The sequence below is a fragment of the Meleagris gallopavo genome, chromosome 4 (assembly GCF_000146605.3).
Source record: "Meleagris gallopavo isolate NT-WF06-2002-E0010 breed Aviagen turkey brand Nicholas breeding stock chromosome 4, Turkey_5.1, whole genome shotgun sequence".
Lineage (NCBI taxonomy): Eukaryota > Metazoa > Chordata > Aves > Galliformes > Phasianidae > Meleagris > Meleagris gallopavo.
This window is the reverse complement of record NC_015014.2, coordinates 44,324,624-44,350,295: the sequence shown is the minus strand read 5'-3', so window position 1 is coordinate 44,350,295 and position 25,672 is coordinate 44,324,624. Positions and strand designations below refer to the sequence as shown.

The 25,672-nt window shown below is 33.3% G+C and overlaps 1 protein-coding gene across 5 annotated transcripts; it reads left to right on the top strand.

Annotated features, from left to right (window-relative positions):
* The first annotated feature begins 1,673 nt into the window (after nt 1–1,673).
* MICU3 (mitochondrial calcium uptake family member 3) lies at nt 1,674–25,344 on the top strand. 5 transcript variants are annotated; one of them, XR_002114417.2, is made up of 10 exons: nt 1,674–1,746; nt 2,575–2,613; nt 4,676–4,771; nt 8,975–9,075; nt 10,684–10,855; nt 13,945–14,053; nt 14,975–15,132; nt 17,953–18,027; nt 23,462–23,605; nt 23,806–23,937. XR_002114417.2 is itself a non-coding variant. In XM_010710134.3 (8 exons), exons 1-8 carry the CDS (start codon nt 1,741–1,743, stop codon nt 23,914–23,916), a joined length of 792 nt encoding a protein of 263 aa, XP_010708436.1. In that variant the 5' UTR covers nt 1,674–1,740; the 3' UTR covers nt 23,917–25,344. The 5 variants fall into 5 exon arrangements, 4 of the variants coding, with proteins under 4 accessions (XP_010708436.1, XP_010708437.1, XP_010708438.1 ...); XM_010710134.3 differs by lacking the exons at nt 17,953–18,027; nt 23,462–23,605 and having other exon boundaries at nt 23,806–25,344; XM_010710135.3 differs by lacking the exons at nt 2,575–2,613; nt 17,953–18,027; nt 23,462–23,605 and having other exon boundaries at nt 1,691–1,746; nt 23,806–25,344.
* Nucleotides 25,345–25,672: the final 328 nt, after the last annotated feature.

The following is a 25,672-nucleotide window of genomic DNA, read 5'->3' as shown; positions in this document are numbered from 1 at the left end:
TTTCAGTTACTGCCACTCTTCTCTTTTTCTCTTTCACTTGATGGCTTGTCACTTCACTTTTCACTAGGTATTTTCTTTCTGCTTCTGTCTTTTAATTTACTTTTCTTCTTTCTACAGTTTTAGGTTGCAAACTAATATTCTGTAATATTCTAGGCCACCTAGGTAAATATCCTCTCATGATTCTCCTGGTCAGTGTGCATTGCAGTAGTTTGTGCCTGTAAGTTTGCAAAAAACATGAAAAGACAGGCCAAGATCTGTAAATCGATCCTCTACTTAAAAATAGGTACAGTGACAAGCATGATATTGTGGTGTGTGTTTGCACTACAGACAATTTATAAAGATATGGAAATCCATAAAATATTATTTTCAAAAGCATTTGCACTTCAGTCTCTAAATGCTGCATTCATTTGGTTTTTCACTGTCATACCTCAGCAGTAGCTTGCTGATCCCTTTATCTTAGTTATCTACTGTCTCTGAAATATTTTATTCAATTGAATTTGGAAAAATTTTTTTCAGAGTTTTTCAACAGATTGCATTTTACTGATCACGTTCTGATCCATGAGGATCTCTGTATGCATGTGTTTTTATCTCGTGGTAGGTAGAATTCAGTCTTTTTTTCAGCAACTGCCACAGTTGTGCAATTAAGTTACGATTATTTGCACACCATGATATTTGGTTCTGAAAATACCATATTCTGGATGGAACAAATTTTCAGCCGTAGTGCATGCTCTCTTTGGCTCATTTTGTGATTAGCACATGCTAGAAGTGGCAGTATAACATTTTCTGATGCAGTTTTTGAAAAGCTGAAATTCACTGGTAGATGTCATCAGAGTACCATCAGAGTAGTGCTCTGTCTGCTGTGAAAAATAAATAACGATACACTTTTTTCTAATGGTTTGGAAATATTTAAAAGTATTACTGTAAACAAAAGCATTTAAAGACTATGGATACTTAAAAAGATAAGTACAGATCATAACATGAAGACTGTGATTTCCAAAAATAAACGTGTATTTTTTAAATCCTGTGTTTGAGGTTGCCTCAGAAGTCACTTTTAAAGTTCTTAATATAAAGAGATTTGGAAAAGAAGTATTTTACAGGACTCGAAAGTCTTCTTTGAACAGACTTGAAAAAACAAAGGTACTTGATAAATTACTCTTGAGGAGTAGTTTGTTGCTGCTTACAGAGAATGTTTCGCCCCCACCAGGTGTTTCCACTCCATGCTTGTGCCAGCAGGAGTAAGAACTGATCTGTCTAGAAACTAACATGTAAAAAGGATTGATCCAGCTGACTGCTTAGCAGCACAGCTGTATTAAATAGTACCTGACAACAAAGGATGTGCTTAGAGGAGGTGGAAAAGGCTGGAACTCCCCCTTTTTGTAGGCCAGTACAGATGTAGTTTGGCTAAAATACAAAGCTAAAGGGGATGTTCTGAGTATTGTGCTTCCAAATAGAGTTAGCTTTATTTTGTGAAAAACAAAATCCTTTTGCTTCTCTGTGTTACATTTAAGATGAGAGAAGGAACATGAAGGCACAAATGTAAACAAAAAAGCGTAATTGATATTTTACTAAAGAACTGCATTTTCGTACTGCATGTTATTTTACCTATGGAGAATGACTGCCTTGTATGTAAAATAGTCCAAAAGCTATACAAGAACAAAATTATTTGTTTTGTAGCTACAGGAGATTTTCAGGAAAAAAAATGAGAAGAGAGAAAGAAAAGGAGATGAAGAAAAACGTACAATGTTGGTAAGTAAAATTAGAGTAGTTGCAGCTGGTAGTCAAATTTGTTATCTTTAGGGCAGTGATGTATTGTGCTCACTTATCACTTTTCTTTTTTGAAACAAATTCTTATCATAAGAAGAACAGTTACTGCAGTTGTTGGGAAAATACTGAAGAGGTTCATAGAAAACAGAGTTTTAGAATATTCTATTATGTCTAAGGACAGTAGCATGGATTCCATTTGGAATCTATAAATTTAAGAAAACTGAGTAGTAATGGCTTTAATGGTTAGACTTTATATTCATAATTATTTTTATATTAAATGTCGTTTGTTACCAATGCCAAATATTTTTAGTTATTATTATGTGAATAGTTTTTTTGTGGAACGTTAAATGCTCATTTAATGTCAAATTTGTGTCTAGCGTGTGCGTGAGAAAGGTAAGTCAGAAACAGACAAGATTGTGGTTTGTCTGGATGATGGCAGCAGTGGCAGAAACTTTTACTGATGTACAAATTTCTGTCCAGTTTCTGTCAAATCCACAGCAGAAAAATAACAAATGTTCCTTTGAGATTTTCACATGTACAGCAAAAATTTTTCAGTTTTGGAAAAAGTAATGATTACAAAATGAAACATTCCACCTGACAATGTTCTATTCAACTGTCTACTTCTGTTTAAAAATTTAAAGAATAAGATGAAAAAGAAACCATTTTCTATCCACTGTCACCTTAAAAATAAGTTTTAAAATCTGATATTATGTAAAATATATCCTAACTTATTCTGTTGTCTTTATTTTTTCTTTCTGTCTTCACACTGACATGTGATACTTGGCTTGGCGCATTTTTGCTGTATGTCAGCGTATTCAACTTTATGGATATCATACTCCTACTAACAGTGTATGTACTTTAAATATTTTTAATTTATGCAGTCTTCACCAGTGAATTGAAATAGTATGCTTTAAGGATATTTACTGCATTTTTCCTTTTCATCAAGTCAAGTACTAATTAGTACTTGACAAGTACTAATTACAACTGGCAAGAGAGAAAATGGATCCTCGGGTTTTTTGAAAGTCTTCAACAGAAAAGTAGTTTCCTTTTCAGTTTCTGTTGATGATCTGCAGAGCAGAAGATACTGTAGACCAAGAAAGTGCAGCTTTAAACTGTCTGGGAAATGGCATAAGTGATGCTTTAGGCCCTTTTCCTCATCTGTGAAAACTTTTGTAATTAGTTGAGAAGTGTCAAGACTTAGCAAAAAAATGCATGCAGTGCAGATTCCAGTGGTTTAAATATTTTTGTATTCTTGTTTGCTTAGGTTTATTGTTTGAAGTCATTTTCTGGTGCATACTGCAGTTGTTGTTAAGACTAGTTCTGCATGTGTTGCATGAATGCTTTTACTAGCCAAGTACCAACTGAAACATGATAATGATGATGAGATGCATGTAATGAAAATATGCATGCCTTAAAATACTAATTCTACTGGCTAAAAATAACAAGTTTAGCAAAGACTTAAGATAAATATATTACAGAATTGTATGCATAACAAAGGAAAGTGTTGTTCCTACCCGTGGCTTAGAAGATGTAAAAGGGATAAGTGTTAGAGAGAAACTGAAGCCCTAAGGGCCTGATCCTGTACACACTGAAATAAACCAATTTTTTTATTTGAGCAATTTAGAACTGAATATATATACTAAGCAAGGGCATAATTCCCAGTAGCTTGTCATATTTCTTTGATGATAATTCACAGAAGAGTTGAATGGAACTGGATAGAGGAGAAAGTAAATAACAACTTCTAGAAGCAGCAGGCAAGTTTAAAAAATACGTTCCAGCAAATATTTTGCAACCAAGACTTCACTTCTCAATGTATATTATTATTTCTATTTTATAAAGTTACAAATTGACTTGGTGCGGAAATATCGCTTGCCTCTGTAGTACTGAACTTTATTGAAAAAAAAATGTAAATTATATAATCAGTCATATACATATTCATTTATTTATATATGTAAAATACTGCTGAGACAAATTAGTTTGTGACAGTCCCATATGTACTGAGCCCCACTGCATTATTAAAAGCTCTTAAATAATTCCTTTGCTCATGTAAATATATCACTAGTGGAAATATGGCAGGTGTATTGAAGACCTGTTACGTGAGGTATTGTTCTGAAGAACATTAAGGGAAAATGGAAGAGTAGAAATCATACTATATTTCAACTATCTAGAGAATTCCATATATTTATATGTTTGGCATTGAATGAAATACACAGACAGTAAACCTTCAACTCAATGCTAATGGTATTTTTCATGATAATGATATATTACACATTTCTCAGCAGTCCAGAGCAAAATGGTAATCATTTTTTCCTTTGGAGAGACTATATGTTTATTTTTCATTTAAAGAAAGTAACTTAGTTCATTAGATGCACACAGTGTTTTCTTGATATGTATGTTACAATTAAAGTTGGGCTTATTAGGTTTGATTTTTAATTTTCCTCGTTGTTATAAAGATGTCATCCTAATGATTCTGAGAAATTAATTTAGTATATCTTGCTGAATACTGGCTTTTATATTTTGACCAATAAGGAAATAAATTTAATATCATAAGAAGGTAATACATTTTGGCAAAACAAATGTATGAGGAAAAAAACAACGGCAAAATATTAAATTTAGATGGACATTTTCATATGTACTTATAAAAATATAATTCTGATATGAGCTTTCTCTAATTTGTTTTGTTTGGGAAGATGGGGTCAGGTTATACATTTTGGCACAATATGAGCTGCAATATGAGTAAAAATCAAATCTCTTTAATAGACCAGTATTCTGTTGTACAAAGTGATATAAATGATGTAGAAATTTCCTTTTGTTGGAGCAAAAGAATTGAGCCATGTTTCTGAGGATCATTTAGAGAAGATTTTAAAGTCTGTTACCTGTTATTTTATTATCCTTCTTGAAACTTCTGCAGGTTCTTAAAACAGAAGGAGAGGACCTTGTCCCCAGAAGCTACTGGGATACTTTGAGACGTAGCACAAGCCAAGCTCTCTTTTCAGACCTTGCGGAGGTATAAGGCAACCTCTGTCTCTGGTCCATAAACATATTGCTATTTTATTTATTTTTCTTCTCATTATTTTCTTATTCTATGTGTTTTGTTTCTTTTCTTCATTATACTTCTTTTTTAAAATCTGAATGTTCTCAGATGTAATGGATTTGGTTCTGTGCAGTACAATAACTCAAAGCTGTTACTCCAAGTAAAGATAAAGTTGTCTTTTGAAAGAGTTGGAAAATCAACTCTTCAGTCATTATTGTAAGGAAACATTTCCTAACAGTGATACTATTTCATGGGGAGGGCAGTCATTCAGGAAACCTTTGTCATTTAGGCTTGTTCCAGCGATGAGACAACAATGAGAGTTGCAGCCTCTTAAGCATTTAATCTTTAGGCCCTTACTGTACTCTTTAATGTATGTTATCCAAGCTTATCCTCACAAAAATAGTTACCCATTGGATTGAAACAGAAATGTTTACAGTATAACGTGACATATATTTGTCAATCTTTTTGAATATTACAGAATCATTATGGAGCACTAGCGATATCCCTGAGCTGCCTAATTCATTTCCATAGTTCTTTGAGTTCTGTTAAGATTCTTGTTTCATGACCTGTTTTGGAATAACTAAAGTGGATATGAAGACTAGATATGCCTTGTATGGTGAAGTTGATTGCTTATCTAAATGTGGCACTGAAGGATATACAGCAATCTCTTCACTGAGTGTCAAGTGTCTTCTCTTAAGGCGCACGCTTCATAAGCAGGATCATAATGAGAGAAAACATGGAACTAAAAGAAAAACCTCCAGGGTAAAACAGTTCTGTCCTTTGCTTTATAAGCAATGTATGTTTCACATTAAAAGCAATTAGTGTCCCTGTTGTTTCTCTTCAGAAAATATTTTATAATCTGAGGACTTATATGAACCTTGTCTAAATTCCAAGCTAAATTTTCTTATAGCCCCTTTACACCAGTCTGTCATTACTTAATTTCAGTAGGGCTTTTTTGTATTCTTTGGTGTTAATCTTCTTCGTTATGGTTATGTCTATAAACACGATCATAGCTCTCAGTTTTTGTTATTGTAGGCTAAACAAAACAAGGTCATTGATTGTTCTCTTAAGATAGAACGTATATATTCCGGGTATCAAATGCATTTTCTTTGTATCCCTCTCAGCTAGAATTTGTTAGTTTTTGCAACATAAATAAATAAATAACCTGAATCTAGTGATAAAGAACTCAATTTTAAACCAATATTTACAGTAATAATTCATAATAATGCATTAATAATCCTCCAGTAAACTAGAATAGCTGATTTTTCTTTCCTTGCTTTTAAATTGATGAGCTCCCGGACTATTAATCTATTTATTAGTCCTTATTTAAGCCACCTAATATTAGAGTCCAGAGCATCAGTGCTCTGTCTGTTGAGCTAAGGGAGACAGAGAGAAGAGAGAGGGACTCTCATTTCATCGGCTATTTAAGGAACTTGGGGAAACGAATTTTCTGAATTGTCTTTATTCTTAATCTATAGCTGACATGAATTCAGTCCCAAGTATAAATGGCCTTATACTTGGTAATCTCTACAGGGCTTTGATTTGGAGATAATTTTTACACTGAATGCCTCCGACTGATGTCTGTAAATTAAAATGTCATTGAAGCTTAATAAAAGCTATGTTAAACATTGGTTTAAGTTGTTTGTAAAGTGTATAACAGGTCTTTCAGCTCACTTATAAATGATTTTATGAAGCAAAATCTTAAGTCCTTCATTTGCTCCACTGAGAATTTCTCACTTCTCACCACAAGTCTTTATCTTTTAAGTTTGAGCCAGCTGGCTTTCATCCATATTCTTATCTCTCCCAGGTACTCTCATCTCAGTGATTCTGTAGCCATCTGTACTGAGTAGCCTAAACCTAGCTGACACTGGAGTCTGTGTTGTTTCGTAGCTTTTTTAGAAGGTCTTGTCTAAGTTGAAAAAGAGAGTAAATATGGTTTGCTGTTGTGAGAATCAACTTACAAGATCTTTCTAGGAAAAAAAAAAAGGTTGGTCTTCGCATTCAGTTTTTTTGCAAGGGCAGTTTACAGTATTGATTCTACTACCTAATTTAGCAACTACACCATCATGTTGGAATATTCCATTTACTACTGAATATGGCTTGTAAATTTGTTCTTAAGTTGCTGACTAAAACTGGAAATGAGTAAGGTTGTGATAACTATTGAAAAACCAAGGACTTGCAGTAAGAAAACTCTCATTATTTAAAGCATAATATTCATATTTCATTCTTAGAATATGGTTCTGCAAGTGAACCATCACTCATGAGCTTAAATTAAATTTAGTAGACCTTTAATCAAAAATGTGAATTTCACAGAATACAAAATCAAACAGGCTTTTATTCTTATTTAAAAGACTTTAAAATATACTTGATCAAAATAGTCTCATGTTTTTATATATGCAAGCAGGTGTGGTGTGGTCTTTTCATTTTCACTGATGTAAAGTAGAAAACTTATTATTAACAATAAACAATAGCTTTAAATGACTAAAGCTTTTTCATTTGCCCTTAAGAGAGAGAATTTATATAGTGCTATCAAGGCAAATAATGAGATAGTTTTCAGTTGTCTGCAGTTCTATGCAGCAGTACAGAGGGTTGAGTTTCTGGGCTGAAGTTTTTAGGGTTTTTTGTTGTTCTTTTACTGAGGCTGACCAAATGGGAATTGTTTAAAAAAAAAAAAAGAAGAAAACACACACACACACACAAAAAAAAACACACACAAAAAATCCTTATGCATTGTATGTGTTAAACATATCAGTGAATGCAGCGTAAGATGAAAGATGAAAGGCTGTAATTTAACATTTGATATCTTTTCAGTGTACTTGAGTGAAATTGTTTGAGTGTACTTAGAGATTTAATTGCTTAAAAGACATAAGAAATCAGGGTATCTGTGCGTCAGTGTCTTGTGTCCTGTAGTATAGGATAACAATATTAAAAGATAAATAGTGATAAGTTTTCTGAATTGATTTGCTCACTGTCTTAATTGAAGAACTTGAAATCTCTCTCTGTATATATCCTATGTCATCCTATTTCTCCCTGGAGAAGAATATGAGAATAAGGAGGAAGCTGAAGTAATTGAAATACAATCTTGAGAATCCCAAACTGATGATAGTATAGTACAGAAAAGTTTTTCTCTTATTTCTTTAGCTCTTGGATCTTAAAAGGAAAATGTGTTGTTAGTGCCTCATATTTTTTCTTATTGTCCATAACTACGTACTTTTAATGGTAGAATACTATGGCTTGTTTAAGACCCTTATTTTACTGACTAATTTTTTTAGCTATTCAATATCTGAAGAGTCTTTGTAAAAGAGGTAAGATCAATGCATATACATCGATGCTGTAGGGATATTTATATAGTAAAAAAGTTAAATGCACGCATATAATAGTCATGTGGTTACAAATGCTCAAAATTTGTTTTTTCTACTCTTACAAGTCTGCGTGTTCAAAGTTGATATTTATTAAGGAAAAAGTATTGCTACACATTAAAAAATAATAGTAATTGATGTCTGATGCAGAGACAATGTACTTTTAGGAATATTTTTAGGTGAATGAATTAAAAAAACTACTCTATGGATTTATTTATTTATTTTTATATTTCTTTGGCTTTTAATATATTTGACAGTAAGATTTGAACAGTAGTCATCTGCTGTTTATGATAATGAATCAAATAAAGTACACCTTATTGAGAACTCATGGAATATAAAGTCCCATAGTTAGTATAAAATAAGATATAAAATACAAGAAAATATAAGATTATATGAAGTAAGTTTTTAAATATCTTTATATTTGCCCAGTAGAAAGAAGGGGAGATTTTGTGCAAAGGGAGTTATTCTTGTGATTTATCTCAACTGATTAGATCAGTTTTTTCCTTAGGGGTTTATGGGTTTTTTATGCTTTTTTTTTTAATTCATTGCAGCATCCATGATATTAGGTTGTTGTTCTAAAGTGTTTTCTACTGAATGCAATTAACAGCTCAATGCTATTTTGTGTGGGAAAATGCTATTTTATATGATTAAATTAATTTAACAAACTTTAATACTAAAATCTTTTTAAACACTATGAACATGAAGCATAAAATCTTTTTATAGAAAGATCTATTGTGTTGGTAGACATTTCAAATTATCATTCTGTAACTAATCCAGTCATGTTCTTTGATACTTTTTTTTAATTCTAATATTTAAGCGTACTGATGATATTGCAAGTTCACTGTCAGATACAACACTGCTTGTACACTTTTTTGGCAAGAAAGGAAAAGCTGAACTGAACTTCGAAGATTTTTATAGGTAAGTCTCAATTTTATGAATTACTTTTAAAGAAATGCATGATTGTTCTAATTAATGTGTAGTATATTACCATACACATAATTTATGCATTCATATATATAATGTATATAGGATATAAATTTTATTTTCCCCTTGTGCTGCACATAGAGTAATATAATAAAAGCAACAATGAGACAGAGGTATGGTCTGTTGTTTGGTGGTCCTGTGTCAAGCCATGAGAATGATCCCTCAATGATTCCTGTGGGTTCTTTCCAACATGGAATATTCAGTGATTATGTGATTGTATAGTAAAAAGCCCTGCACCAATGCTGCTTCCTATGTACCAATATCTATTGTCTTTATAGTTTATTTTATCTGTATGATTTAATTAATCAGATGTTTGGGAAATATTTTCCCTTAATATCATGTATGTTACAAAGAATATATGGCTTTTCATACTGTAGAAAAAAACATGGATTGTCGAGGGAAATCATGATGTTGTGAGTTCAAAACAAAAAACAGAAAATAGTGTTTTTTTCATGAAATCTAGTTACAGTGCCCATTTATCACCAGAATGTACTATGAATGCCACGGAGGTCAAAACCTACTAGTCATATTCACAGAAGAAGATCCATCAAGTTTTATTCAATGCTACTTTTCCAGGTGAAAAAAAATCTACGAACTGGAGGCTCAGGGAAATACTGAGCTTTCCTTACACTTTTTCATAGGTATCCTTTTGATTTGAGATGATTTTATTTCTTAAAAGTCAAGTTTGTATTAAGAAGTAGCGTTACTTCCTAATATAAACACTGCCCTCTACAGTGTTGAGAGGGCAGGTACTTTGGGAACCTGTAAGAGGGAAGTGGTATAGGTTGTGGTTGACAGTCAGTGGATTTAAGCTCCAGGCCAGTACCGTGACCAGAGAAACTACTTTTGTCATTGGTAATATAGCTAGGACATAAAGCAGGATCAGGGAAGTTATATTTCCTTTTATATATAGTTGTAACCAGCTGTTTTGTTCATTAACCAGATTTGGTGTCCAGAATTTACCAAATATGTTGTTAAATTAAAAAGATTTCATAGAAATGTCATAAGATTAGTGAAGTGTTGAAAAGAAAATAGGTGAGATTGAAAGGCTGGAAGAGCTGGCTCATCCTATTTAGGTTGTTAAAGAAAGAAAAATAAGATTAATCTCAATCTTAGTTAAATAAATGGGGAATAGATTTGGCAAAATTACCAACTCAATGGTATTTTCTGTCTAGCACATAAAATTAAAAATTTCAATATAAAATTAAAATTATAAATTAAAATATTAGAAATTTTCAGTGACCCACTGAAAACATTTAAGCAAACACAAGCTGGAAATTACGTAATCCTTACATTTGTAATTTATTTTCATCCTTGCTAAAACTCTTCATCTCTGAGTTAAGATCGTTGCATTGATTTGAAATTACGTCAATATGGGAATGGATGAAATTAACAAATGTACATTAGTGCTACAAAAAGGGAAATAATTTGTATCATACTGTTTGGCTTTGTGTTTTACAATTCTTTTAATGGACATGCTTATACAAGAATTGTAAAAATATAAAACTTTATTGATTTTCCATATTCATGTTTATGCTTCAGATTTATGGATAACCTACAAACTGAAGTTTTAGAAATAGAATTCCTTTCCTATTCTAACGGGATGAACACTATCAGTGAGGAAGATTTTGCACATATTCTTTTGAGATATACCAATGTAGAAAATACATCAAGTTACTTGGAAAACATGCGCTGCAGGATTCCTGAAGAAAAGGTAAGTGTTTAACTAGGTGACTTGGTTCAGCTGAGACAGAGTTGATTTTCTTCATAACATCTGATGTGATGTTATGTTTGGTTTTACAAGAAAAACAGTGTTGATAACGCACCCAAGTTTTAGTTGTTGCTGAGCAATGCTGTGGAGAGCCAAGGATGTTTCAGTTTTCAGTTTCTTATGCTGTCCTGCCAGCAAGGGAGCTGGCTGAGTGCAAGGAGCTGGGAGGGTACAGAACCAGGGACAGCTGGCATAAACTGGCCAAAGGGATATTCCATACCATATGACATCACGTGAAAAAAATAAAAAATAAAAAATAAAAATAATAATAAAAAAAAACCGGAAATGGAGGGGTGTTGGCTGGGGAGGCTGCTGCTGCCTGGGGACACACTAGGTATTGTTGGCAGGAGGTGAGCAGTTTTTGTGCATCTCGTTTTGTCTGTTTGTATGCATACATATGTGTGTATGTGTACATACATGCATATATGTATACGTGCATATATATGTGTATACACTCCCACACTGAGAGATGGGGAGTGAATGAAAGGTGGTGTGGTGTTTAGCTACTTGCTGGGTGAAACCACGCTAGGACAGTAGTGGGCCACAGCATTTTGTCCCAGTGTTATCAAGATGGAAACATAACCTTGCTGGACTGAAATTCTGAGATTCTGTCACTGATTTCTATGGCACCAGGAATTTATTCTATTCATAATCTGTGCATTTTACATTTTTCGGGTTAATTGCTGACTAAAAAGTAGAACAGTAAAGAACATTAATTATGTATGTAATTTAGTTCGTTATGTGATTTAGTAATATTTTTAAGCTTTATATTACATACCAGTTCAGTTTAAATGACAAAAAAATAAGACTCAAACAAACAAACAAAAAATATTCTAGCAATGAGGTATTTGAAAAATCCTCTTTCCCCTACTTCTCTTTTATATTGCCACCTGAGTAACATCTTTTCAGAAATAACATTGACACGCTTTATCTGGCTGTATTTATCTGTATTATAGTCTTAACAGTGGATCACTTTATATAGTTATTGATGGCTGTGCGGTTCTTATTAATGATTGGGGAATTGAAAGAGAATGCAGAACTGTCTCTTTTGTACCTGATTAGATTTAAAAGTATGATTGGGAACAGAGTCCCTGCTTACTGACCCTCTCTGAGTTGCCAGTCTAGCTGTTGAGGAGCTCAATTCTAAGTACTCTGTAAAAGGACTGCACAGCTTTTAATATATAAAGCCAAGACTGTGCAACGGAAATGGTATAAAGCTGTTTTTTTCATGGTTCCTTGTTGTATTTTGTTTAACATTAAAATTAAGAAGTATAAAAATGTATGTATAAAAACCTGGAAAAGTCTTGTATAGCAAGAATTAAAAAATAATGGCAGTCATTAGATAAACATCGCTTGAATGATAAATCTTACTACAGTTAAGTACAAATATAGACAGTTTCTTTTAAACATGTCTTCCAATACCACTGTTCCAATACCAAGTCTTCCACATTAGTTTCCTCTTCTTGATCTCTAGTGGGCTCATCAGTTAAGAGTAACTTTCAGTGCTTTGCCACTTGATTAGAAGCTTGCTTATGTTGCATTCTGGAAATATCCTGGCACTTTACCACTGCCATATATCTAAATGTCATATGCTGTACATCTATTAATTAAAATAGGACATTGCCCTTTTTCATAATGCCATATCACTGTTTTGGTGAAAGTATTGTCAGTGCAGTGGAAAAAGTTAATTTCTGTGGCAACCATCTTCCTTGAGAATGGGACTTTGCCTCGCATTGCCATAGAGGCATTGCTCATATGTTTGTGCCTTTTTGCACTTGAAATAGCATTGTAATTCCAACATTATAAAATTACTACTTTTTTGGTATATTGATATTCTGCAAGACTAATATAAACCAGGGGATTCCATTTGAAAGAAAATGGGTCCAGCCTGTTAAATAATAAACAGCTACTTTCACAACTGGCAGTGTTAATCTTTCATAGTGCTCTGTGTAGCAATCTCTAAAGAAACATAACAATCACTTGGCATACGTGTAGTCGTGTTAAAATGTTCAGTTGGCATGCTGCCTGCTAACTGTATGTTTTCTTCTTTTTGCTAACTGGATGCCAAGCATCTAGTGATTCCTTCTGGCACCTGAAATTAGTACAAATACCAGCTCCTAAAGAAATTTCATGAATTTTAACATAATTTGTGCATTAATATAATGGTTTTCTCTAGTAAAACACGATCTGTCCAAATAATAAAATAAAAAATAAATAAACCACATCCATTTTTATGTACAAAGAATGGGAAAGGATGAGATTACTACCATTCTAGCATTAATTCAGTCCTGGCTTAATCCAAAGTCTCTGTTTAAGGTTCTTTCAATATTGATACAGCAGTAAATTATCATGTCTTTGGATTAGTAGCTAAGACAAAAGAAAAGAAGAACAAATACCACAAGGAAAGGGAAAAAAAAATGCTCATTTAAGAGCTTTGCACTTTTATAGAAGAAATTTTGAATTCTGGTCGAAATTGAATTTTTTTTTTTTTTTAATTTGAAGAGGCCCTGCAATATAAGACTTAAGAGCATCAACTGAAGAGATCTATGTGGCTAAATCTGGATGTGTAAAACCTTCTCCTTAGAATTTAGTGCTTACCCTAGGTCATATTTATTAATTCCACATACTTTTGTGAGTGCACATACACATCAATAGCAGTGGTTTGTAGTGGTTCTCATTAGTAGGCATTGCTATATGTATACAGACCTAGACTCATTCTCAGTGTTAATTGGCACGTCCTAATAATCCTCATGGAATTTTTAAGATAGCCCTAAGTAATAGAGAAATATTTCTGACTGTATTTTCAATAAGAATTTGCTATTCACTGTAGTGGAAAATAGGAAAGACATCTTTCATTCTTTACAAGATCCAATTCTGTACTTCACTGACTTTAGTACGAACATGTTTATTTCAAGGATTGTAGTATCTGTTCACAAATGAAGTAGATTTATGTAGAAACAAGGTTTGTTTATTCCCTTGTTGTCACTACTGATACTTTTAATCATGCTAATACACATTCTTTTCTTCATTAGGGTATCACCTTTGATGAATTTAGATCATTTTTCCAGTTCTTGAACAACCTAGAAGACTTTACAATTGCAATGCAAATGTATAATTTTGCAAGTCGTTCCATAGGTCAAGGTAAGTATTTATAAAAAGTCAGATAATTTTAGACAATTTTTTTGACAAAGATACAGAGCTGTTGACTAAAATAGAGAGGAAGATGTCTTTTCATTCCTAGTTTGTACTTCTAGCATCTCGGGTAAAATTCTGAAAAGGCTAGGACTCTTGCTTAGAGAGAAGTCTCAGTCTTAACAGATACAGTAAAGCCTTATAAAGTCATGTGAGTGCTGGATAAGCTGAATGCAGGACAGTTTGACATCAAATCTTGCAGTACAAGAGTTAAGAGGCAATTGGTGACACTAGTAAGAGATCAGCTTAAAGTGAGGGCATCTTTTCATAGTGGGTCTCTGAACCTTACTGTTCAGAAGTTTGTAGAAGGAAACAGATTCAGAAGGTTGAAAGAGGGACTGATTTTTTCACAAATCAGTAAGTGGGAATTGAAAGGTGTGTGCCAACTGAAATCCTTAATGCATAGGGGTGTGCAGATTGAAGTGGTCAAGCTTGTGTACTCACCCCAAGTAGCATCTCAGTGAGTCTGACACATTAGCACCAGTGTAGCCCTACCTCACGGGGCTTTACTAATTAAATATATGGTTTTCTGTGTTCTATTTCCTAAGTTCTGTTTCTTTTGTTCTGTCAGTTAAGTAAATGCCATCAGCATAAATGTAATGTAAGTTTAATTATAATAAGATTTTCTGGTTTTATGATTAGATACAGTGTAGTATATCTGCTGCTGTCTTCCATACAAAATATTTGATATTGCGTGCATTATTTTATAATAGCTGAGAACTACTTGTCTTAGACTCATGAAATTCAATTCTGTTTTTCAAATTTTGTTATTTTAATGCATAAGTGTGAAAACTTAGTTTAAAGGATTTCTTGGATTTCAAAGTTTAAATTTCTGTGTTTATTTTTTCTTCTGATGTTTTCTTTATGTAGATGAATTCAAGCGTGCTGTTTATGTAGCCACAGGTGTAAAGCTTTCACCACATTTGGTGAACACAGTATTCAAGATTTTTGATGTCGACAGAGATGACCAATTGAGTTACAAAGAGTTTATCGGCATTATGAAAGATAGACTTAATCGAGGGTTTAGGGTAAGGATTTTAACTTTTATATTAATTGATTTTACTGCTTACTACTTCTTATTTTGATCTGTGGATATGTTGCAAACCAATGGTTCTCCTAAAGCAGTCTGTAAGATAAATACCTTCTGGCATTCTTGGTTATTTTTTTAATCAAAAAGTAATACAAAGAACACATAACATATAGTACATTAATCAAACAGAGATGATCAATTCACTGCATACTGTATTCTGTCATTTCTTCTGTATTGTGCAACTCATAGATTGGCATTAAGAGCTCTGACAAGGATACTGATAACAGCTGGGTTATTTTCAGGGAAGAAAGAATTTGTCTTCTAAATTGGTTCTGCTGAAAAACACTACATTCTGGTTCAAAGTTGCTTTGATAACTTAACCCTGTATCTATCATTTTAAGTTGCAAGAAGTTCAAAGGCAGAGAATTACTTGCAGAAACTGTTCATAAGGAGCTTGTGTACAACTTTTTCCTTTAGGTGAATGTATAGGCCTTGCTGCCATCTTCAGGTTCAGTTTAGGAAACTGTATAGAAGCAGAGGGAAAAAAAAAGTATGAACAACAAAAGTCATAGTTCTTTGTCCATATAACAGCTGTTAACACTTTTAATCAAATGCAAAGTGCTGTTCTTACCTACAGCTTAACCTGCTAGCTAGACATAAATCTTGAACTTTGATTTTTCCAAAAGGAAAATCATAGAAATGATAATTTCTATAATTCACATTTCAGTATATTACTTCTGTAATGTAATTTTAGTGACACAAAATTAGCTTTCTACATGTAATTTTAAAACTTTCCATGCTGTTGAGTCTATTTAGATTACTTTTTTTTTTTAATATTATAATCTAATTTAAAAGTGTGGGTAACAACCACTGCATTTGTGATGAGCTTATTTTCTTGTTGGTCCGCAAATCCTTTTATTATCGTGTGAGAATGATAATTGTTTCATAACTGTTTCAAGATGTTCAGCTATATGTTTTAATTGTTTCCCAATTGTAAATGTGCCACTGTATGTTAATTTAACCAGGACACAGTCTGCTTACTAAGCAATTATTGTAAATGTTTTACATGTTTTTTACTCCACAAAATGCATGAAAGAGATCACATATAGTCCCTGAGAATCTATGTCATCCAATACTATTTAAACTTATGCATGTATATTACTTTTGCCTTGGCCTCTTTAAAATATTCTAGTGAACTCCATAAAAAGCTGTGGAGAATTCACAAGGATGTGTGGATGAGTAGCACTTTCCTTCATAAATCATGTCTAGTTTTATTTAGATTCTAGATATCTCCTGGATTGTGGAGAAGGAGATACGATTTAATCCTATTGTTCAGTGACCAGGAATACCATATTCAATTTTGTTTTTCCTAAACATACCAACAGTCAGGCTTTTTTGATTATTCAGAGATCATTCTTTAGTATTCCAAGACAGCTACGGTACTGAACTTACCAATTGTCATTTCAAGTAAGATTTTCTCACACAAAGCTGATTTTTCTGGGAGTGTGTAGTGGCCTGTGAAATGAAAACTGTAAAAATCCTCCTTTTTATTTTAATAACACCTTTCTCCACCCATCTAGTTTTAGAATGAGGACTAGAGAAGACACAGTAACTTTTTGCCCAGAACTAATTTGTGGAAAGTGTCATTAATTGCATCCTGTTGTTTGTACATGAAAAATTGTAGAATATCTAGTGTGGCTAAAATAAGCAAAAGTTTACTTTTTAGCTCCTACATTGTGGTGGGCTCAAACACTGTCTTGTGCTAAATCAAAACTAACATATCACTAACAAATCTTTGTTAATAACTATGTTTTGAATCTGTATTAAGATTTGGTCAGTTATGTTATACAGATGAAAGAACATTCTTTCCATTTGTGCAGTAGATTTTAGTAACATGGAAATTTTTGCCTTGGCAGAATTTAACCTTTTTATGAAGTGTAAATGCCTGATTTTAATATTAAGTAACTTACAATTATTGTCTGCTCAGATCAGTGTAGTTCCTGGGTACCATTCTAAAAAATTCTAAAAATAACAGATTATAATAGATCTGTAATTTGAAGTAATTCAACTTTTTAAATGGTTTTATTAAAATGTTTGCCCAGAAGAACCTTGAGATAATTACAGATTTCACTAAGACCATGTGTTATAGAAAAGGACATTTTGTAATGATATACTAAGGAAAAGATACTTAAAGCAAAAGTAAAGTGTTACACAGGTGTGGTGAAACTGGGATTCTAAAAGATCTGCATCCTATTTGTCCTATTTAAAAGCATCGCCATAAATTTATAAACTTGAAGAGAATCAGGTACTGCCCCTTACAAGAGCATCATAAATATTCATTTTAACATATACCTGTGATTTGAAGTATGTTTTGAGAAAATAAATGTCTTCAGGAGTTTATTTGAAAAAAATTCTCTTTTGGAAATGCAGTATCATAACCTGAAACTTTGCTTGGTGTTTTGAAACAAACTGGTATATTAAGCTGCCATCAAGTGGTCAGTCAGAGTATTGCCGTAAACTTGCAGAAATATGCAGAAATGATTTGCTGATTGGTTTAATTTTTAATTTTTTTTTTTCAGTTTAAACATATGTAAATAGATTCCCTTTCCATTACAAATTTCTTTTTCTTACCTGAAAGATTCGGACCATAATGACTAAGTGATAACCATTTTACCCAGAACCTACTATACTGTTTCTTCTAGATATTTGTCATTTAAAGCCATTTTTTGTATTTTCATGATACTGTTGTCTTATGCTTATCTCTGGCTGCCTTCACGTGTTGTCTGCACTGCGCACTTCTCCATCTTCTGCTCCACAGGGCTACAAACCTATACAGAGGTATACTACTTTCAAATCCTGCGTGAGGAAGGAACTCTATAGCAGATAAATTACGGTATGTGTTAGCTGCCCAGTCTGAGTGTGCTGGCATGCTTGCAGGAATGGCTGAATGTTAAACTGTTGCTGCTTTGTTTCCCATTTCAGAATTCAAGAGTAGGTTATCTGATCGTAAGCAATGTAGCAGCTCAAAATGTTGTGTTATGTTTTTGACTGAAGTGTTAGGATTTTATTCTGGAGTTGACAATAATTCATGCTGTCAGTGTTTTGTGAGCCAAGTGCAATTCTGTGCTATGTTTAGGATAGGGAAAAGTATTCTTATGTAGTTTTTGTTGTTTTTTTTCTGTCTGTCCTGTGACCATCTTTTCAGTAATTTCTGAACTACTTCTAGCTAATAAATATTTACCAGTGAAGATTGGAAAAGCAGGTTTTTCTCCTTGAGAGACTGTTAGTAATTGGATTCTACTTTGATGTATACAGATGCTTCCAAAAGCAGTAATGTTTTTGCATTTTGCATTTTGCATTTTTTCTACAGCAGCTCTTTTAAAAACAGGCACTGTGACCACACATGACCGCCTTGGCTGTTTCTGTATATCCACCATGTGAATATTCAAATTAAAATGTATTGTGAAGTATAAAAACTACAGTGTGGATATTTTAGGGTCACATTGCGAAACTACCAGTCACACTGTAGATGCAGCAGAAATGTATCAGTAGACACTTGGATATTAAACTCCCTTACATAAAGCAAGAGTTGGCTACTTTGCAGTTTACAGTTTTGGCGCCAGCACTTTTTTCCTCATTATAGGCTTTGCAGCAGTTTCTGTGAAGTCTGTTGAAAGTTAATGTAGGTCCCATGTTTATCAATGGGAGGGAACAAAGTGAGTAGGCCAGAGCAGCCAGTGCATCTCATGTGCTTTTGACCCAGATAGTTTTGACTGCAGGTTCCCCAAATGTCTTAAATTCTGAGCTTATGCTCAGATTCTGAGTATTAGGTTCAGACTTCTTGTCTAATAACCATCTTTAAATGCCTCTAGTTTAAGTCTTTCTTCTCTAACTTCGAAAAGCAGGTAGTCTAGCTATACTCAGCTGGATTTTCTTGGATCCTATTTATCTGAGGTGATGGCTCTAAGGATGAGAGGTGTTTTTCTTTTGTTGATCTCTGTGTAAGGTGGGTAAGAGGGAGGCAATGTATCTAAACCATTGTTCCATTTCCATAGTATAGCATGCCATGTATCCCAAGCAGCCATCTTTGGAAGTCTTCATACTATTTTTCTAGAAATTCTCATATACTTTGAACAGGATGATGTTTTGAAAAACAGCAGTAAAGATAGCTTGGGTTATATCATGTCTATGTGCCTGATTTGTCTTCACAGAACAAGACAAGAATTCCACTTCATCTGCATACATTATACTGCTACCTAGAAAAAAAAAAGATAGTATTAGTATTTCTTTATTTTCATTACCTAATAATATGTGATCAGTATAACCTAAATATTGAGGCATTGTACTAACACACAAGGAATAAAAAGAAAATCTGATCTTAACAAACAGAACATCTTGTTTCTCAGTTTGATTAATGGATGACTAATGAAATAGTTAAAACAACATTTTAGTAATCCGACTTAACAATCACATAACAGGAAATTAATGGCTTCAGATAAATTTTTGAAATAAACTTTTGACTCTTACAGAATTTTCTTTCTTCCTTTCCCACATCTTTAAAACTCATAGCATTATCGAGGTTGGAAAAGACCTTCAAGATTACAAAGTCCCTCTGAGTTCCCACTAATTCTGCTATTTGTTAGGTTGGGGTATTTTTACATTGCCAGGTACAGTCTGCATTGTAATTACATATTATATGTTGTTTAAACTGGAAACTTTTCAAGATAATGAACAGCTCTGGCAGGAAATTGTCAAAATATTGTATGGCCATGATGCTTTCCTAATAATTTCAGTGAATAATATGTGAGTGACTGGAGCAAAATGGAGTGACATGAAAAAATCCAATGTCTAATCATCAAGTATAATAAAATCAGCTTGGTGTCAAAAAGAGAGACTGTGATAAAAGCATAAAGTTCAAATGCCTAAACACCTTGACAAAGACCTGAATTTAGGCAATAAATTAATTCATTTGCCTGTTGAGATGCAATGAATTGGATAAATATTTAAATAAATTTATACAAATGAGCACACACAAAGAGATTTATAGTAGGAGATTTTGTCACTCTGCATAATACACAGTTATTTTCAAGGAAAATTTTTTAAATTGAATAATGTTATGTCTACAGTATGTGCTGGGAGACAGCACAGAGAAACCAAATTAATTGAGTGCTCTAGCATGGTTACAGGCAGCCTTACAGGCAGTAGTATAGAGGTGGCTAATTAATTTAACCTGCTCTTCTTCTTCCCGCTTGTAGCTCTCTTGGGTGCAGTAACAAGAATGCTTCTAGTATGTATCTGGTACCTATCAGATACCTGTTCCTTTTTCAGTGAAGAATGCAGTGTAAGCCTCTCTATATATATAAAACTCCTTCTTCCCTACGGATATATTTGTCAGCTACTGCTCATCACTTGAGCAACTGCTCCTTGTCTCTTGTGATGAATTACATTAACATATCCTGTTAGCTATTCTGAGTTGTTTAAAATGATACATAGTTTATAATATTATTTTTTTCAAATTTGCTGTTAATATTTCTTAAAGTTTCTAGCAAATGTCGGTTAATGGAAATGGAAACTTGAAGCTAAAGCATGAGAAGTTATATCCTTTCTATGGTAAACTTAGAACTGATGAAAGAGATTAAGATAGTTGGCATGCTTATCACTGATTACACTGTAGTTTGAATTGGCACACTGAAATGGTGTAAAATAGTACATTGCACTCAGTGTCGTGTATCTCCACATTGCACTAATGCTGTTTACTTCAAAGCGTATAGAATGCTATACCCTTATAATAAATAATTAAAATCTGTCCTTGGGGATCAACTATACAAGCTTGGTGTGGTCCAAGCAGCTGACAATATTCTTGCAAAGCTTGTTTTCCTACATTGATCTTGCTACAGGGCACAGAACCTGACTTGGGATCAGCAGTTACTCTCCTATAGGGAGAACGTGGAAATTAGCAGGGAACTGACAAACAGAATTGAGAAGAGAACTCTGCTTTGAGAGTTTTAAGAAAAGGTTATCCAAGAGAAGATTATTAAGCACCTCTTCTACCGGAGATAGGCTGAAAGAGTTGAGGATCTTCAGACTGGAGAAGAGAAGGCTCCAAGACCTTGTAGCAGCCTTCTAGTACCTGATGGAGGTCTGCAGAAAAGCTGAGGAGGGACTTTTTATAAGGACATGTAGCAATAGGATGAGCTTTAAACTGAAGGAGGAAAGGTTTAGACTAGATATCAGAAAGAAGTTCATTGTTGTGAAGGTGGTGAGATGCTGGAACAGGTTGCCCAGCAAAGTTGCGGACAGCCCGTCCGTGAAGGCATTCAAGGCCAGGCTGGATGGAGCATCCTGATCTAGTGGGGAGGTATCCCTGCCGGTAGCAAGAGGGTTGGAACTAGATGATCTTAAAGATCCCTTCCAACCTAAACCATACTATGATTCTACGAAGACATTTTTAACAGAGCCCTTTCAGAGGTGATTTCTAAAGCAGGATGTAAGAAGCCAACCTCAGTAGGAATTCCAGTCCATTTAGAAGTACTATTTGCTAAACTATTTATGTGTTCACTAACTGTAATAGAGATTTAACGTAATTCCATTTTTGCTGACTTTTACGTTACTAAAGATAAGTATTCTGTCATAATTGTAAAGAAGTTGAGATGTATATCCCAACACATTCTTGAATATTTTAAGATTTTTGCATTACAATAACTGTTTGTTGGATAGTCTTAATTCTGTTGATTTTCTAAATCTTCAATAAGTTCTTTTAGGCAGTAATAAAGTAATAATAATTAAAATCAAAAGGTTAGGAAGGGGACTACTGGGGAAGAAAATCTCATTTTGAGAAAGATGTGGAAGACTTTAGCATGAATTTAGAACCTCATTTGAATTTCAACAGTAAACTGCTATCTTGTGTCTTCTGCTTTGTCTTGTGGTTAGTAATATGAAAGCTTTTCATTTCCATACTTCTCTAATATGCAATAGTTGAATACATCTATCAGAAAAAAAGAAGTGACAGCCTCTTTGTTTTTATTTAAACTTAATTAATCTCTGAAATAGATGAAGAGAGAAAAGTGTGATAGCCACATCTTACTCATCTTCAAATATGACTGGAAGTTACAGAACTCAGACTTTTGATGCTAAAAGTGACTAGTTCCTTAAGAGCATATCTGGATACAGTGGTAGAAAAATGTTCCAGTGGAATGTGAAAATATCAGCGAATGTCAGCAATGTGTTACTTCTGTAGGTTTAGTACACTGAGAGTAGACACAATAATGACACATACCTTTAGAAGCAAATGAACAGTTCATGTGGGTCAGTGTTTCTTTTACTGATTTTCACAAGTATTCTTCTGAACTTATTTAATAAAATAAAAAGGAAATGCGTATCTTAGAGCAGTGATTAATCAACTGGATGTGTTTTTGTTAAATAACACACTGCATTTTGCAAGTTATGCATTTTTAATAAAATTGATCATAAATCTCAACTGAATTACATTCTTGTAAGTATTGTTTCTAATATTTCATTTGATGCTAGTTATATAGTGTGATTAGATTGCTTTCTGAATATTTACAACTTCTGCATAATATTCTATGTTTTTAATTATACAAGATGAATAATAAGAATATATGGAATGTAGGCTTCATTCTGTAATAGTTACTTTTAGTATACTGTGTTGACATAGTCTTTTAAGCAACTTCACACAGCTTAACCAAAACCAGCTATTAGGCAGTCTTTCACCTTGACACTGTAACCATTTGCCTCCAGATACTGATGGATTACAACATAAAATTATTTGTAAATAATTTATCTACAACAAGCAGGCTGCTTTGGAGTGATGTACATAATTTCTATTCCTTCCTTATCCTGTTTCTTGTTCTAATATTTAATCCTGCTCCATCTTTGTGTATGTGCTATCAAAAAGTGTGGCATAATGGGAGAAATAAGGAGATCCGGTGATTCTTACAGACAGCATACAGCCTACTGAGACTCCCAGGCCAGGTGTGGGCCGTTATTTCTCTCTATTCAGTGTTCGCTTATCCATAGAATCACAGAATGACCTTAAAGCTTAGCTAATGCCAAGCTCTCTGCCATGGGCAGAGATGCCTTCCAGTAGATTAGATTGCCACAGGCCCCATCTTGGCCTTGAACACTTGTAGGGATGAGGCATCTGTGACCGCAGCACTTAATGTTATTGAGTTCCAATGCAGTTTAGGATTTAAGGTGACCTAGTGCAAAGAAGTATTCATATAGTCTACCTAGATTTTATTTGGCTTTTCATGATGCCTCAGTTTCATGAACATCAGTAATTTTCTATTTTCTTTATTTTGTGCTAGAGGCGAACTTCTTACTGCAATGTCAACACAGAGAAGGAAGAAACAAAACTATACAGAGTAGGACATACTTGAATGAAGAGGAAGCTCTCTTAAAGCTTTTGATATAAATAGGCTTTTTGTTGAGTGCTAATTGTGTGCTGTGAGGTGAGGATGTATTTTTAAAACCTACCCTACATATAGATTTATAGACCTTATTTTAAGTACTTCTGGGCCACTGAAGTATTTGATCTTCCATGATTTTAATACTAAAACATATATCAAGTCTGTATGAGTTTGAGTAAAATTTAATGTATTATTTAGTGAAAAATATCTTTTTCCAATTGCATGTTCTTCACTTTTCACAGGAGAGTCCCAAGTATGGTTGGAAGGAATATTACTCTTGTGTGATGACTGTAACCAGTGAACATCTCAGAGATCTATGGAAACAATTTCGGAGACGAGATATGCTGAGATAGAGAAAGCAGGATTATGTGCCCTGGTTAGAACTATATTTATTCCTATAAACTCTGGTTGAAGAACAGGCTAACGCACGTAGATCGTGAATCTTCCAGTTGCAGTAGAAAGCAAAGGACTGCTTCTCCACTAAAAGTATAGAATTCGTACAACCACTTTTCAGTATGTATTTCATTTAAATGACAAGCTGTATTCTGATTGGCACAAGTCTTTTTCATAAGAATGCATTTTGAATATTTGTTGTTATTTTGAGATATGTTTCTCACATAAAGGAAAACAAAAATAAGTATTACCCCCGACTTAGCAAACATTTCTGCAGTGGAGAGAAACTGCCTATATCAACTTACACTGTGAATTTGCTTTCAGAAGAACACTACTAGATGTTTGTGCTAAATTGGGAATTAAAATGTTTTATGTCGCAAATTACATATGAATTGAATGTATAAACTACTCTTGGAAGTTAACAAAGCTGTTATGGTAAAATTATTGATTATAATGTGAAAGATAGGTATTTACCTAAGAGAGGTACTGTATGAACTATAATGTTCAGATTTTCTAAGTCTTATTATTATCTTTATTAATCTAATCCTTTAAAAATTGTACTGATTTTAAGATGTCTTATGCGTAGTATGTTGAAAGGAAGTAAAAATATTCAAATTCCTATTAAGTAGCACACCTTATAATATTTATTATAAACCTTATTTCCATGTGTATATTCACTTACATATTTCTGGTAGAGTAAAATTGTGTTTCTTGTGAATAGTGCACTTTTATATGAAGACGTGGCATTGAGTAGAAATTATAGTTGTCTAATTCACTACTCTGGAATGCAGCATCTGAGAAATAAACAACTCGTGTTTGTGCCAAATTAAAAAGCAAAACAAAATATGAGTGCATGCAGCAGCACAGAGCAATACTTACTAATATTTAAATATTTCAGATCAAATACTAGATATAAATTAGGCCGTACTAAGGTGATGGAGACTACAGGCAGTCAGTAGCCACCTTACCTTTCATGCCCTGTATGTTTAGATAATAATGAAATAGTCATAAAAACATTGTTACATTTGGGTTTTCCTTTTAATTTTTTTCTTTGCTACTCTGCAGCAGTATTTTTTCCTTACTCCCTTTCAAGGTGACTATTATAAAGAAAAATGAACACAATTTTTATATTGTTATTGAAAAGGTGGGCTGGATGCTAAATACATCTATATTTGTATAGAAACAATCTATGCCTAGAAATATTTCAAACTGAACACACTGTGGGGAACCTGCTTTAGCATGGGGCTTAGACTCAATGATGATCTCCAGGGATCCTTCCAACCTCTACAGTTTGTGAAATCTTTTATTACTCCAAATGATTATAAGCAAACTTTTTGAAATTATGTTTAGTGCACATCGTTCAAATATCATCTTATATCACATGCAAATAGAATATATAGCATCCATGTAAGTACAGCTGTGTTCAGAAATACTTAATAATTGTAACAATTATCTGTTTAAAAATCAAAACAAAATGAAAAGCGGAATGTTCTTTAAGAACTTTCCCTCTAGAAAGAAAAAAAAGTGCTAATTAGAAGTGCTAATTAGTCTTTTTAAATGTAGCTTTAAAGAAAAAGTGAGTTCAGAAAGCTTTTGAAGCTCACTATTTTAATTTACATTTCACTATAAATACTAAATTTCCACTCTGACCTCCTTAAACTACTGACAATATGAAAAGAATCAGAAAATATTTGTATAGGGGTTCTTGAATTGGTA

What these genes read in the sequence shown, in the direction of transcription:
- MICU3 (XM_010710134.3), top strand. An exon ending in ATCATACTCCTACTAACAGT is followed by an intron (nt 2,614 to 4,675) that starts GTATGTACTTTA and finishes AAACTTCTGCAG; the next exon opens with GTTCTTAAAACAGAAGGAGA. An exon ending in TCTTTTCAGACCTTGCGGAG is followed by an intron (nt 4,772 to 8,974) that starts GTATAAGGCAAC and finishes CTAATATTTAAG; the next exon opens with CGTACTGATGATATTGCAAG.